The sequence below is a fragment of the Podarcis tiliguerta genome, assembly GCF_965153285.1.
Source record: "Podarcis tiliguerta genome assembly, chromosome: 17".
In the NCBI taxonomy this organism is placed as follows: domain Eukaryota; kingdom Metazoa; phylum Chordata; class Lepidosauria; order Squamata; family Lacertidae; genus Podarcis; species Podarcis tiliguerta.
In genome coordinates this window covers 6275397-6290492 of record NC_139550.1, presented here as the reverse complement: position 1 = coordinate 6290492, position 15096 = coordinate 6275397, and the positions used below count along the sequence as shown (strand labels likewise).

At 48.4% G+C, this 15096-nt stretch overlaps 1 protein-coding gene across 1 annotated transcript in view; it reads left to right on the top strand.

Moving 5' to 3' along the window:
- The first annotated feature begins 2579 nt into the window (after nt 1-2579).
- Nucleotides 2580-15096, top strand: part of IGFBPL1 (insulin like growth factor binding protein like 1) — a 43244-nt gene continuing 30727 nt past the window's right edge. The window contains exon 1 of the mRNA XM_083420640.1: nt 2580-3121. Within this exon, the coding sequence (XP_083276766.1) occupies nt 2647-3121 (475 nt within the window). The 5' untranslated portion in view covers nt 2580-2646. The remainder of the gene's footprint in view (nt 3122-15096) is intronic.

Genomic DNA, 15096 nt, shown 5'->3' with positions numbered 1-15096 from the left:
CCCACAAAAGCCTGTTTCTGCTTAAGATGCCCCCAGAGCCAATGTTGTTGCAGTCGGGAGTCTGGCAACTCCACTTTCCACTGTTCAGTTTCTAGACAGACAACTTACGGAGCCGTTTTCACACTCATCAAAGCTTGTGTGTTGCTTTGACTGGAGCGGAGGCCAGCCTGTTTAGCCAAGTGTTGAGACAGAGCACAATATCCCCATCCCATTAAAAGCGCCAGGCTGAAAAATGCTAATCCCAGTCGAGCACTAATGCTGTGGGAATCAGCTTGCTATTATGCTCTGTACAATGCAGTTCTGAAAGCCGCCTGGATAAACAATCCCTTGCTACTGAGCAAGGATTAAGCAAAGACACTCTGCAAATGAATGCACTGAGGAGCGTAGCTGGATTGGGCAGCCTCACCTTGCAAAACGATGGCCAGGTTTCGCACATGAGCAAAAAAATAGCACATATTGTAAACCTAGCTAGAACAGGACTCCAGTCCAAAACGGCCTGAATAAAGCTGGGTCACGTTTATCTTCATCTCATATAATAAAGCAAATTACCTAATTTGAAACTGTAACTTCAGGTGCTTTTGCATTTGCTATTTTCTGTGCTCCACCGCTGCTCCTGGTCTAGGCTGCTGGGCAAGGTGTCCATACTCCTCTGGGCATCTTGGTGGAAGAATCCCATCCCTGGTGTGGGCCGGGCCAATAGTGTCAGGCAGTGGCGTTGCGTGGGTTGTCAGCACCCGGGGCAAGGCAAGTAATTTGCGCCCCCCCCCCCCCACTGCACTGTCCCTCCCCCAGATAGTCCCTCGCTCTCTCTCCGCTCCGCACCGCACCGCACGCCTGGCACCCTGCCCTTCACAGTGGGCGGCGACCCGGCGGCTCGGATCGGATTTGCACAGCCAGCACTGCAGTGAGAGAGAGTGAGTGAGCCAGGTACGGGCAGAGAGCTGCGAGAGCGAGCGCCCCCCCCCCAGATGGTGCGGCCGGCCGCCCCTGCACCCCCCACGCTACGCCACTGGTGTCAGGTATGACAGTATTAGAAGTATGAGCGAAGCACCCAGCAGGCTCAAGGGTGCAAGAGGGGGGGGTGACGATACAATTCCAGATTCTCCAAGTGTCCCTATTTTTCAGGGACAGTCCCGGACTTACAGAAGCCCTCCTGGTTTCTGATTTGATCCCAGAATGTCCTGCTTTCCTTTAGTAAAGTTAAAGGGACCCCTGACCATTAGGTCCAATCGCGGTGGACGCTGGGGTTGCGTCGCTCATCTTGCTTTACTTGCCGAGGGAGCCGGCGTACAGCTTCCAGGTCATGTGACCAGCATGACTAAGCCGCTTTTGGCGAAGCAGAGCAGCACATGGAAACGCCGTTTACCTTCCTGCCAGAGCAGTACCTATTTATCTACTTGCACTTTGATGTGCTTTCGAACTGCTAGGTTGGCAGGAGCAGGGACCGAGGAACGAGAACTCACAGGGATTTGAACCACCGACCATCTGATCGGCAAGTCCTAGGCTCTGTGGTTTAACCCACAGCGCCACCCTTGCCCCTCCTGCTTTCCTTTAGGACATCCCTATTTTCATCAGAGAAATGTTAGAGGGTAGGGAGTGATGCACCCCCCAGTCAAGGAGATAAGTAACTATACAACCTTTAGAAGACATCTGACAGCAGCCCTGCATAGGGAAGTGGTTTTTTTAAAAAAAAGTGTGATGTTTTATTGCACATTATATATATGCCCAGAGTGGTTGGGACAGCCCAGTCAGACGGGTGGGGAATTATTATTACTATTATTATCCCTATTTTCATTGGCGAAATGTTGGAGCGGCGGAGCACCTGCTGCGCCTTGCCCAGCCCTCCTGCCGACGGGCGCTCATGCACCGGGTAGGAGAGGCGCAGAGGGCACTCTTCACCCTCCGCTCGCCCAGGCCGCGTCTCCCAGGCAGGGCGCAGAGGGTGCTGTTCTTCAGCTTCCGCACAAACCCAGCCGCTTGACGGGCATCTCTGTGCGCCCGGGGCAACGACTCTCCTTGCCCAGGGTACTACGCCAGTTGCTCCTTGCCCAGGGTGCAAGGGGGGCGCTATACCTCTTCGCTAATGGCACAAGGAAGCCTCCGAAGGTCTTTCCACGTGGTCAATCCCTGGTAATGTTTTTAAAACCCCGTGCAAAACCCGCAAAGCGAAGCAGATAGGAGCTGAAGCAGCACACTGTTTCGTGGCTAGAACAAAACACGCAAAAACCCCTTAGCGCAGCTGGCGAGCCGAGGTGATTTGGCCAGGAGAAAAGGCAGGCGGAGAAAGGGTAATTACGCACAAGGACGCATTATCCGCTTCTGCTCTCGACACTCCCCGTCCATTCTCGTACTGCTTAGCTTTTCTTCTCTCTCCAGAACCAGCGCTTGCGCCTGATCCTGAGCCTCGAGGTGCTGGCAGTCGGGCTCCGCTGAGTTCAACACTGGAGCTAAGGAATCGCACGCAGGAAGGTCGCAGTCAGCTCGCGCGCTGAGGCGCCTTAGTGCGGAGGCGTGGTCGTCTAGGGGGCGTCTCTCTCGCCATCCCCACCCACCTCCCCTGACTCTTGCCGTCGACGCTGCGCCCCTTTAGACGGCTCCTTCCTGAGCTGCTGTCGCCCGCCTGGTCTGCCTGCCCAGCTCGCCGTGATGCCCGCCGTCTGGGGCTCGACGCCACCGCCGCGGCTGCTGCTGCTGCCGCTCTTGGCGCTTTGGCTGTGCCTGGCGTCGAGGAGCGCGGCGGAGACGGCGGCGTGCGCTCCCTGCCGGCCCGAGCTGTGCGAGACGGCGCGGTGCGCGGCGCCCGAGCTGACGGCGCGGGACGAGTGCGGCTGCTGCGAGCGGTGCCTGAGCGCCGAGGGCGAGCGGTGCGGAGGGGCGCGGGGCGCTCGCTGCGGCCCGGGGCTGGTGTGCGTTAGCCAGCGCCAAGCGGAGCCTCCTGCCGCCGAGGAAGAGGAGCAGGAAGAAGGCACCGGGCGCTGCGTCTGCAAGGAAGACGGCGCCGTCTGCGGCTCCGACGGCCGCTCTTACAGCAGCGTGTGCGCCCTGCACCTGCACAGCTGGCGCGCCCTCCACAGCGGCCGGGAGCGCGTCCGGAAGGCGCACGACGGCGAGTGCAAGCTCGGTAAGCCTCTGTGGGTTGTGGGGTCACTGGGGGGCGGCGGTTGGGGTGTCGCTCACCCTCCGAAGGTCGCAATCTATAGACTGGCCCTCGCCAAATTTCTACGCCTTAGTGTTAGTCAGCCAATCGGGAAATGCTTGGTCCAGATAAATACCCTTCTTGTCTGTTTGGACAGTTAAAATCACCTCTTAGAACCACGGGGGGCAATTTGATTTTTAAGGGGGGCGATTTGGAAGCTTGTTTCGACCAAGTTAATGGGCTTTTAGGCTTCCTCCACGTGAATAGTTCACTTTTTTGAATAATAAGAATTATATGTGGCGGCGGGGGGGGGGGTCAGGATTTTAGAGATGCTTAGGGGAGGCATGGCCCCAAAAAGGTTGGAAACCACTGTATTAGAATTTTAAGCATCTTTATTCAGAAATAAGTACCACCAAGTTAAATGGAGGTTCCTTCCTCAGAAGTGCGTTTGCAGCCTTAATGGGAGCTGTCTACTTTCCCATCACCAGAGACACTGAAAGGTGGGTGTTGATGCGGGAACATTCAATTGCAACGTGATGCACTGCTTTGGGCAGGAGCGCAGGCAAAGCAGCCCACTCTCTGGGGTGCCCCCATTCCAACAGCGCCAGTACCAAAGAGAGAGCAACTCCACCTGCACCATCTGTCTGTCTGTCTATCTATCTATCTATCTATCTATCTATCTATATCTATCATTTTCTGTTTTACAATTTAGAATATTCATTTGAACAACCTTAAAATATCAATGACTTCCCTGCTTTTCTTTCCATGGTTCATTTTGCATAGCATAAATCCCCGCATATTTTATGTAAACTAAACCATTCAGTATTCCATTATTACTTCCATCAAAACTTATTTACACTGTTGAATTTATCTTAAAGCTGCCTGTGTTTTCAAGCGTACACGATTTCCCCCATATGTTCAATAAACGTTTTCTAGTCTTCTTTAAACTTATGTTCTTCTTGCTCTCTTATTCTATAAGTTAGATCCGCAAGCTATGCATATTCCACCAGTTTCAGTTGCCATTCTTCTTTAGTTGGGATCTTGCTCGTTTTCCATTTGGGGGCTAACAAAACACAGGCCGCAGTAATGGCATGCATAAATAACCGCCTGCACTTTCAGAGGAAGAGCACAGAGGCAGCTCATTGGCTGTCTGAAAACCCCCTGGAATCCAGGTGAGGATAGTCTCTTTATCTCCATTGGCTGCTGAAGACTTACAGACCCAGCTGGAAAGGAGGGGAAATAATGGCGTGACAAGTGTTCAAGTGAAAATAGTATTCTGGTCCGGTCTTGTTGTCAGGTTGACTCGTGCAATCCAATCCATGTTTACTGAGAAGTCCATCCCACTGCATTCAGTCAAACTTACTTCAGACTAGTGTGAATAAGTCCAAGGGAGCGGGTGGCGCTGTGGTCTAAACCACAGAGCCTCTTGGCCTTGCCGATCAGAAGGTCGGTGATTCGAATCCTGACAATGGGGTGAGCTCCCATTGTTCTGTCCCAGCTCCTGCCAACCTAGCAGTTCAAAAGCATACTAGTGTGAGTAGATAAATAGGTACCATTGCGACAGGAAGGTAAATTGCATTTCTTTGTGCTCTGGTTTCCATCATGGTGTCCCATTGTGCCAGAAGGGGTTTAGTCATGCTGGTCACATGACCCAGAAAGCTGTCTGTGGACAAATGCCAGCTCCCTCGGCCTGAAAGTGAGATGAGCACCGCAACCCCATAGTCGCCTTTGACTGGACTTAACCATCCAGGGGTCCTTTACCGTTACCCTTTTCTGCCATTAAGCTGCAGCCCCCTGTCTCTTTTTTGGAGAGGAAATTAAATAAATACCTACAATTCTATGATTCTACACGCAAGGGGTTGTGGGTATTTCAATGCATGGCACTTTTGATGGATTTAGCATAGCTCACAAAAAGGTGTAAAGGATGTGGGTGGCACTGTGGTCTAAACCACAGAGCCTAGGGTTTGCCGATCAGAAGGTCGGCAGTTTGAATCCGCATAATGGGGTGAGCTCCCGTTGTTTGGTCCCAGCTCCTCCCCACCTAGCAGTTCGAAAGCACGTCAAAGTGCAAGTAGATAAATAGGTACCACTCCGGTGGGAAGGCAAATGGCATTTCCATGCGCTGCTCTGGTTCACCAGAAGCGGCTTAGTCATTCTGGCCACATGACCCGGAAGCTGTATGCCGGCTCCCTCGGCCAATAAAGCGAGATGAGCGCCACAACCCCAGAGTCAGCCACGACTGGACCTTTACCTTGAAAAAAGGTACAGAATAGTGGGTACATTTTTTTCTTAAGAATTGAGAGCTGTGAAGATGAAGCCCATAGAAAAGTTGAAGACCCCATATTGATTGCGAAATATGGAGCTGTGCACGCACCTCATCACGATATCAATTATATGGGTGGGGCTTATTCCCCCCTCCCCCCATATTCAAGTTGGTACCCCTGCTGTCTATAGCTGGGAATCTAAACCTCGGGGATTCCCCACCCCCCTTTTCCCTGTGGTTCTAATTTTGAGACCTAGCAATGTTTCAGAATTTCTCTCCCCCCTGCAAATCCAAGGCACATGTTGTGCTGCAGGCCATATGGGTCCCCTGCTGATCTTAGACAGCTGACAGGCACTAGCGAAAGGTCCAGCATGTCCAGGTTTCTGTGGTAAGCACAGGAATGTCCTGGGGAGAATATTCTGCCTTCTGATGGAGTCAGACACTCCCCACTCATTGTGAGCTGCGGCACCCAGCTGGGATTTCTTAGCCCAGCACGCCAGATAATTCTGTGTCTCCATTTCTGCAGGCCAACATTGGCATGTGTGTGTGTGACAACCCACCTGCCAATCACCTGACGTCGAGGTTTCCCAAGTACCTAACAGCCAGCTAGTTGTTAGGCAGGTGGGAACCATAGGACAAGGAGGCTTTGCCTGCAATATGTTCAGGCCTTGGTTGGTTGTCCTACCAGCTTGTTGAACTCCTTTGTGCAGTGCTTCCCAAACACCCAACAACCAGCTGGCTGAGAAAGCAGCTTTCTGCAAGGATCATCTGCATAATCAGCATAAGCGGCCATTCAGCCTATCCAGCCTGCACCTGCTGCTTACCTGGTGTTGTATATGACATCAGGTGTGAGTCACTTGGACAAGGTCGGTGGTTCAAATCCCCGTGATGGAGTGAGCTCCCGTTGCTCTGTCCCAGCTCCTGCCAGCCTAGCAGTTCAAAGGCACACCAGTGCAAGTAGATAAGTAGGTAGCACTGCGGCAGGAAGGTAAACGGCATTTTCGTGCGCTTCTGGTTTCACGGTGTCCCGTTGCGCCATAAGCAGTTTAGTCATGCTGGCCACATGACCCAGAAATCTGTCTCTGGACTAACGCCAGCTCCCTTGGCCTGAAAGCAAGATGAGTGCCGCAACCCCTTAGTCACCTTTGACTGGACTTAAGCATCCAGGGGTCCTTTACCTTTTTTACCTGCTCAGGCCTCAGGCTGTGGCTTGACCCACCAGCTTGTCGGAGTCTTTTGTGCAGTGCTTCCCAAATACCCAACAACCAGCTGGCTGAGAAAGCAGCTTTCCGCAGAGATCGTCTACATAATCGAGTTCCCTATGGCAAACTCGGCCATTTAGCCTATCCAGCCTCCACCTGCTCCACACCTGGTGTTGTATATGATTTCAGGTGTGGGTCACATGTGCATGGCTTGTGGAACTGGCCTCATGGGCCCAATCCCCACCAGATCTCCCCGCCCAGGCTGAATTCTCATTTTGCTGGCATTGAAACTGGCTCTGGTCAAATTGGACTTGCAGGGCTTTTTAAGCATTAGGAGAACATGCCCTTCAACATTTCTCCACTGAAAATAGGGACGTCCTATTCAATTATTATTATTATTATTATTATTATTATTATTATTATTATTATTATAGTATTTATACCCTGCCTATCTGCCCACTATGGGTAACTTCTGACTACAAAAGAGGTTTAAAGACTCTCTCAAGGCAAATTTTAAAAAATGTAGTATAAACACCAACAATTGGGAAACACTTGCCTGCGAGCGCTCCAATTGGAGAACAGCCTTTACCAAAGGTGTCATGGGCTTTGAAGACACTCGAACTCAGGACACAAAGGAGAAATGTGCTAAGAGGGAGGCATGCTTAGCAAATCCACACCGTGATCACCTCCCGCCCGGAAACCAATGTCCCCACTGTGGAAGGATGTGTGGGTCCAGAATTGGCTTCCACAGTCACTTACAGATTCATTGTTTAAACCATGTTTATGGAAGACAGTCTTACTCGGCTATGAGTGATCGCCAAAGAAGAAAGAAGAGAGAAGGTACAATAACGCAACAGAACATTGAATGTTAAAAACTTCCCTTTACAGGGCTGCTTTCAGATGCCTTCTAAAGGTTGTATAGTTACTTATCTCCTTGGCTTGTGGGTTGCATAACTGCATACCCTCCAACATGAGAGCCAGTGTGGTGTAGTGGTTAAGAGCAGTAGTCTCGTAATCTGGGGAACCGGGTTCGATTCCCCGCTCCTCCACATGCAGTTGCTGGGTGACCTTGAGCCAGTCACACTTCTCTGAAGTCTCTCAGCCCCACTCACCTCACAGAGTGTTTGTTGTGGGGGAGGAAGGGAAAGGAGAATGTCAGCCGCTTTGAGACTCCTTAAAGGGAATGAAAGGCGGGATATCAAATCCAAACTCTTCTTCTTCTTCATTTCAATAATAATAATAATAATAATAATTTCTTTATACCCCAGCCATCTGGCTGGGTTTCCCCAGCCACTCTGGGCAGCTCCCAACAGAATATTAAAAACACGATAAAACAGCAAACATTAAAAACTTCCCTAAACACGGCTGACTTCAGGTGACTTACCCAACATTTCTCCAATGAAAATAGGGGCGTCCTAAGGAAAAGTGGGACATTCTGGGATCAAATCAGAAATCAGGACGGCTTCTGTAAATCCGGGACTGTCCCTGGAAAAAGGGACACTGGGCGGGTCTGAGATAATGGCTGGCAAATTCTGCATCTTTAACCTCTCATTGACGGCGCCCTGTTTGCAAGCTTGAAAAGCCACCCAGTTTCCCCCCAATATATAAATGTAACCTGATATCTTTCTTTCCCGGCACCTCTCTGTCTCGAGAGACAATGGAGTGCACCTCCGGGGGTGAAGTCAAACCACTGCGTTAGCAGCACTGACGTGATCTCTCGAATGCGCAAGCCTGGGCCATGTGTATGGAGGTCCCGGGTTCATTCTCAGCTTAACCCACCCCACAGGGTTGTTGTCAGGATAAAACCAGGGGGAGCAGGTGAGAGATGCCTCGGAGTTATTTGGAGCAGGATATAACAAGGATGTAACAAACAAAGAGCTGTCTGAATGGAGCTTTTGGTGGTGCTTGCTATTATATCACCGACTGCCTCTGTGGCTGTCCATTCTGATGATAATGAAAGCTCCGCCAAAGAGGGGGCTTTTATGTGTCAGTAAGTACCTCATTATATCTTAACCCAAGGGCACTAATTTATTCATGTATAATCAGTGGGGTAATATTTAACAGTCCCCTTTGGGACGCAGGGTTGTGTGTAACAGCTGCTTCTCTGCCCATTTGTAATCAAGCCCATTCCTTCTAGTATGTTATACGCTCTCTGTTTTTTTTCGTTTTTTCCTAATGAGCATTGTAGGAATCTGGGGGATTCCATAATTTTTATTGTTCTCCTTTTGATACCAGCACAACCCAACTTCAAAAGTACATTTCAAAGTCTGCGCCTTTGCCTGCTTCACAGGACGCCCTGATTTATTTAATGGAATGCCGTTCAGATTGAAGAAAGGTGTGTGTGTGTTTTTGTGCCTGTGTGTCTCCAGATCTTTTCATTCATGGCTTTGTCGCACTTTCTCGAAACAAAGTCCACCCCTATTCCCTTTCCCGTGCCTCAGGCAGAACTTGGGATCTCACCAGAGATGGGAATCTTTCGAAGGACCTGTGGTTCCTTTGAGCCGCAACCCGATGCTCGCTTTACAATACTCTGAACAGATCAAGTCACAAATGACAGATTCCTTTTCTCCCCGCCAGTGCTTTTCGCACTCTTTAATCCTCTTGCTGACTCCGCCAGCAGAAGATTAGTTCAGAGCTTAGCGCGTTTCACTGCCTGTGCGGTTACATTTTCATAAATTAGATTTCCCCCCCTCCCCTACAATATATTTCCATGGGTGTAGCGAAATCGTGCAGCTTGGCTCTGAGCTCTGCAATCTCCTTTCCTTGCTTGTATCTTTTGTTACAGGGATGGTGACAACCCCACCCATGATCTCTTCCAGGTCTGTTAACAAAAGTGCCAGGATGCCTCCTCCGTGGCATGACCCTGGTTCCTCCCCACCCCTCTTATCCGAATAATTCCCTTTTAAGAAGACTGACATTCTGGCTAGCTCATGACTGATTTCCCCTGCCCCTCCCACATGTGTGTTTGGACAAGGAAGTGTGTTGTATACCGTTGTGGAGGAAAATGTAGACTGGCAAGTGTCCATGTGTTATAGAATCATGGAATTGTAGTGTTGGAAGGTCCTCTAGTCCACCCCCTGCAATGCGGGAATCTTTTGCCCAACGTGGGCTGGAACCCACAACCCTGAGATTAGGAGTCCTATGCTACAACCAATCCAGAATGCGGCAGCTAGACTGGTGACTGGGAGCGGCCGCCGAGACCATATAACACAGGTCCTGAAAGACCTACATTGGCTCCCAGTACGTTTCCAAGCACAATTCAGAGTGTTGGTGTTGACATTTAAAGCCCTAAACGGCCTCGGCCAGTATACCTGAAGGAGCGTCTCCACCTCCATCGTTCTGCCCAGACACTGAGGTCCAGCTCCGAGGGCCTTCTGGCGGTTCCCTCACTGCGAGAAGCAAAGCTACAGGGAACCAGGCAGAGGGCCTTCTCAGTGGTGGCGCCCTCCCTGCGGAACGCCCTCCCACCAGATGTCAAAGAGAACAACAACTACCAGACATTTAGAAGACATCTGAAGTCAGCCCTGTTTAGGGAAGCTTTTAATGTTTAATAGGTTTTGTATTTTAATATTCTGTTGGAAGCCGCCCAGAGTGGCTAGGGAAACCCAGCCAGATGGCAGGATTTCTGTGTCGTATTGTCAGAGCTGGCTCCAGGTCCCAGCTCACAGAGGACCAACGCTAGCCGGTAGTAATGTACAAAAGTCTTTATTGAAGTACAGTTTCCATTCTCAAGCCGGAGCGCCCCAGCTCTACGTCTAGGGTTTAGATCGGCGAAGCTCCATCTGAATCTCCGCCCCCTGTACACCAGTTCAAGATTCTAGCCTTACTCCACCTCTTCCGTCTCTCCTTTCTCCTCTGGGTCCTGCTACCCCCCGGGGTCCCTTCCTTCCTGGATTCTTCCGACGCAGACGTTGACCCCCCTGACTCCTCCCTCTCTCTTCGGCGGGCTTTGGGACCTGGCTCCCTATCCGGGCTGTCAACTGCTGCACCCTCCTGTACATTTGAACTTGGCGCGCGCGCGCAGCCTTCAACCTTCCTCTCGACCGTTTCCTCGCTCCCCGATGGAGGCGTGGCCAATCCTGACTCATGTCCTCCCGCTGGCAGTGCGCCGCCTGATCCCGATGCCTGGGACTCCTCCCCCCTACTGCACTCTGGTGTGGACGCTGGTCCTGATTTCCAACTGCTGCTCTCTGAGTCCCCTCTGGCCCCTTCTTCCTGGGGTGTCCCCCTAGGCACCCCCCTTGCCCTGACCATGGGAGCCCCTTTCTGTGAATCTTCCAATTCGCTGGAAAGACTCAGAGACCTCGGACTGCTGTCATCGCTGACATTTCCTTCGGACTCCTCCCCCTCGCTCTCCATTTCCTCCCTTTCCTGTGCCTCTGCTCCTGAACCCCTGACACGTATGATTTTATTTTTTGGGGGGGGAGGTCTTGGGCTACAGGGTGGGCAATATCAAAAATCTATACAAGGGCTTGCGCACCATTGTTCAGGGTTCTTCTTCCTCCTGTGTGTGGTGAGTGGGGACCCTGTTGCAACAGTTCCTTTAATAAAGATCAGGCTTACTAGCCGCTTTGCTTCTCAATATACTCTGGTTGGCCTCTATTATTTTCTCCTGCCGATAGGGGAACCCACTTAAGAACTCTATACAGGCTCCAGAATACCCCATAAGGGAAAGGGAGCAGTTTTTCTTATAACACAGGGCCTTTCATTTAAACTTTGAGTAAAAGTTACTTCCGTACAACCATTGGCTGTGAAACATTTTTGAAGGGTGCAAGGAAGAAAATAGCAGCTACCCTTTTCTGAATTCGTTTGATCTCAAGATGTGATTGCATCCACATATTCCGCATTTTGCATACTGTACCCCCCCCCATTGTGAAATTAGCAACCCTCCCCTCTATTTCTGTTTCGCAGAATTTTATATATTTATCTCTCACAACAAATGAGAGAAGCTTCTCTATTGATCCTGCTACGTGCATTAATAAGGATATAGATATTCACAGGCCTCACGGCCACAGCACTCTCGGAATACAAAAAACTCTCGGAAGAAAAAATCTTCAGAAACGACTTAAAAGAGGAAAACGGCATGCAAGTCAGCTGAGAAATGGCAACCCCCCCCACACACACCTCAAAGGGCTTTTATGAACGGTGATGCTCTCTGACAACCATAACATTGCCAGCTACAAGCAGAAAATCCACTTCTAATCTTCAGGAAAATGAAAGGGCGAGACTTCGGGGACTTCACTTTCAAGCGAACTGGTATCCCGTTGCACCAAAAGGATTTGAGGTTTGCTTGGAACTTCTTTAAAAACAACAACCCAGCCCTCCAAAACCATATGGGCCCGATCCAGTCCAAAGTCTAGCACTTTTATAGCATGTAATTCAAATAGGAGAGTAAGGGTTAATGTGGAAGAATAGCAGGAAATGGCTTCCACTCTCTCTTCCTGCCAACCTACAAGAAGCATCCACAGGAGACTGCCAACATCTGTGTTTGGGTTTTTTAGGGGGGTTAACTATTTATTTTTTCCCAATAGTTTTCCCAGTAGTGATGTGTGGAAGTGAGAGCTGTACCATAAAGAAGGCTGATCACTGAAGAATTGATGCTTTTAATTCTGGTGCTGGAGGAGACTCTTGAGAGTCCCATGGACTGCAAGAAGATCAAACCTCTCCATTCTTAAGGAAATCAGCCCTGGGTGCTCACTGGAAGGACAGATCGTGAAGCTGAGGCTCCAAGACTTTAGCCACCTCATGAGAAGAGAAGACTCCCTGGAAAAGACCCTGATGTTGGGAAAGATGGAGGGCACAAGGAGAAGGGGACGACAGAGGACGAGATGGTGGGACAGTGTTACCAACATTGAAGCTACCAACATGAGTTTGACCAAACTGCGGGAAGCAGTGGAAGACAGGAGTGCCTGGCGTGCTCTGGTCCATGGGGTCACAAAGAGTCGGACACGACTAAACAACTAATTTTTAATAGTTTTCAATTACAATAATCCAATAATGGCCTCAGCCAAATTATAAAACAATTACGAATACCAATCATTCGGGTGCCAAATGATATAATTAAGGTCCCCCCCCCGTCCCCCCACGTTCTATAATTGATGGTTTGGTGACTTTCTTTATTTCTGCGTTCCAAACTCTTATTAATTTCAATTGCACTCCAGTCAAAATAACAATCCCTTATACAACAACTGCAGTATTAGCGACTTCCATTCATATTGACATGTTAAGTGATTTATAAAGCTGCAGGAGAAGCATTCAAACTATATCCTTGTTCTTCCCGTGATGTTTCTTCCTGTCCTTGTAAAATATTATGTCTCTCTTTTCCCAGTTGTTGCTGTTCTCCATCATGCCTTGGGCAGAGCTAATATCCCCTTGTTGTTTCAGAAGTTCTCCATTGCTCCATGCCGTTAATCACTCAATATCTCTCTTCTTGATTGCTTTTCTTCTTTCCACAACCAAAAAAGTTGGTGGTAGAGTGGAACATGGATAAGCAGGGATGAAATACTTGTTCTTTCGCAGCAGGGACAGTGATGTCATCTCCTGGGGGTGCTCTCTGCCTGCTAAATAAATACGCTTTCCCCAAGAGTTTAGTTCAGTTCAGATTCCTGCATTGCAAGGGGTTGAACTAGATCCCGTCAAACTCTATGATTCCAAAAGGCAAACTCACCAGATAAACTAAGCCAATGTTGAGGTCCAAATTTGGCTCTCATTCTATGACAGGGTTGTAGAGGGCGGGGCGGGGGCTCTCTGGATGTTGCAGGACTACAAAGCCCATCACCTCTGGCCATTGGCCATGATGGCTGAGGCTGATGGGAGTTGGAATCTAATAACATCTGGAGGCCCCACCTTCCTCTGTTGCAAGCCATCCTCATAAGTGTCTCATGGCAGTCCAAGCATTTGTCAATGCTCAGGTCCTCTTGATGTTGACATGAGCCAGAGTGGATTTTGTTATGTACTGAAGTTCTCACCCTGGGCCAGCAGGAGGATACTGTAGATAGTTGTCACTCAGGTCCACATATGCAAATAAGGGATTGAAAGTGACGTTCAGTGATTGGATAGTTACAGAATGTGCTACAGTTGCGTTGTAGTGGAGCTCTATATAAGCAGGCTGGCTGAACCCTTCAGTTCAGTTCTGTTCTGGCCTGTGAATAAACAAGAGCTGTTTGAAGAATTGCTGTGTCGTCTGATATGTTCACCCACAACTTAATAGATTTGATTTGATTTAAATCAAATCGATTTAATCGCTAGTCAGTAAGACTTGATTTAAATCATTATTATTTTTACAGAAAGACTCATTCTTGCTGCTGTAATCTTAATATTTACAACCAGATGAAGGTTTCATTTTTGGAATAGTAGATTTTCAGAGTAGTTTTTACAGTTTTATCAAAAATTACCGACTTGCACAATTATCACACAAAGATCCCAAGATTCGTGGAGTATTCTGCTCACAAGGTTGCACTTTCATTTTTACTGCTTCACACTTAGCTACTTCTGCAGATCTACTCCACTCCAAACAATCTATTCATTGAACCTCTTGGAACTTAGCATTTAAGAGGTAAGGGGTTGATTCTGTGTATATAAATTTGCAAAAAAACAATGGGATTAAGGTTTCTCTCTCAACTCTGCATGTTTATTCTATAACATTTTTCTTGTGAAGAAAAGGCACGTTATCGCTGCAGACACAAATTCACACTTTTGAGAACTGCAAAAAAAAAAAAAACATCTGTGATAATATCTTCTCATTGGAAAAACTGCCCCAAATAATCTTACAGAAACCTCTGGAAGATATTGTGAATGGATTAATGGAGTTCATTTACCAAAATATTTAAGCATTGCATATAAAGCCTCGTGCTACATAATTAAAAACAAATCTTTATTTCCTGATGAATAGCCTTTGGACTATAATGTAACTTAAATAGAAAACTATCTTTAGAAAGATTTTTCCTCCAAGAGCATTTTATTTTTAAAAATCCAATTTAAATTTTAAAAATCCGATTTAATTTTTTTAAAAATCCAGTTTAATTTTTTTTAAAAAATGTGATATTTTCAAAAAAATCACTGGTTTTTATCCACCCTGACATGAACTAAAATGAATATGTGATCTCAACTGCCACATGTCCTGACAGGATACTGCAAGGAAGCAGCAGAATCATGCCCAGCTCGTTTTGAGCTTCTAGCATTCCTATGAAATGTGCTGCTTTTCCAGATACGACACTGACATCAAAGGATGCTTCTTCTACCCCTCTCTCTCCATTAGAAATCTGAAATGCAATCTTGCAAAGAGGAGCAACATGGTTCTATATTTATCTCTCATATTGGAGCTCCGGTTATGTTTATATCCGTTGGCAGTAATGCAAGGGACAGTGGCAAATATACTGAAATAGTAAAGTGGAAGGGAAATGCCAAGCGTCTAAGCACAGCTAAATCCGAAAGATGAAATAACCACTCACTTTGGTGTTGCCCATTCAAATAACTGTGCCTGTCTTGACTGAGAG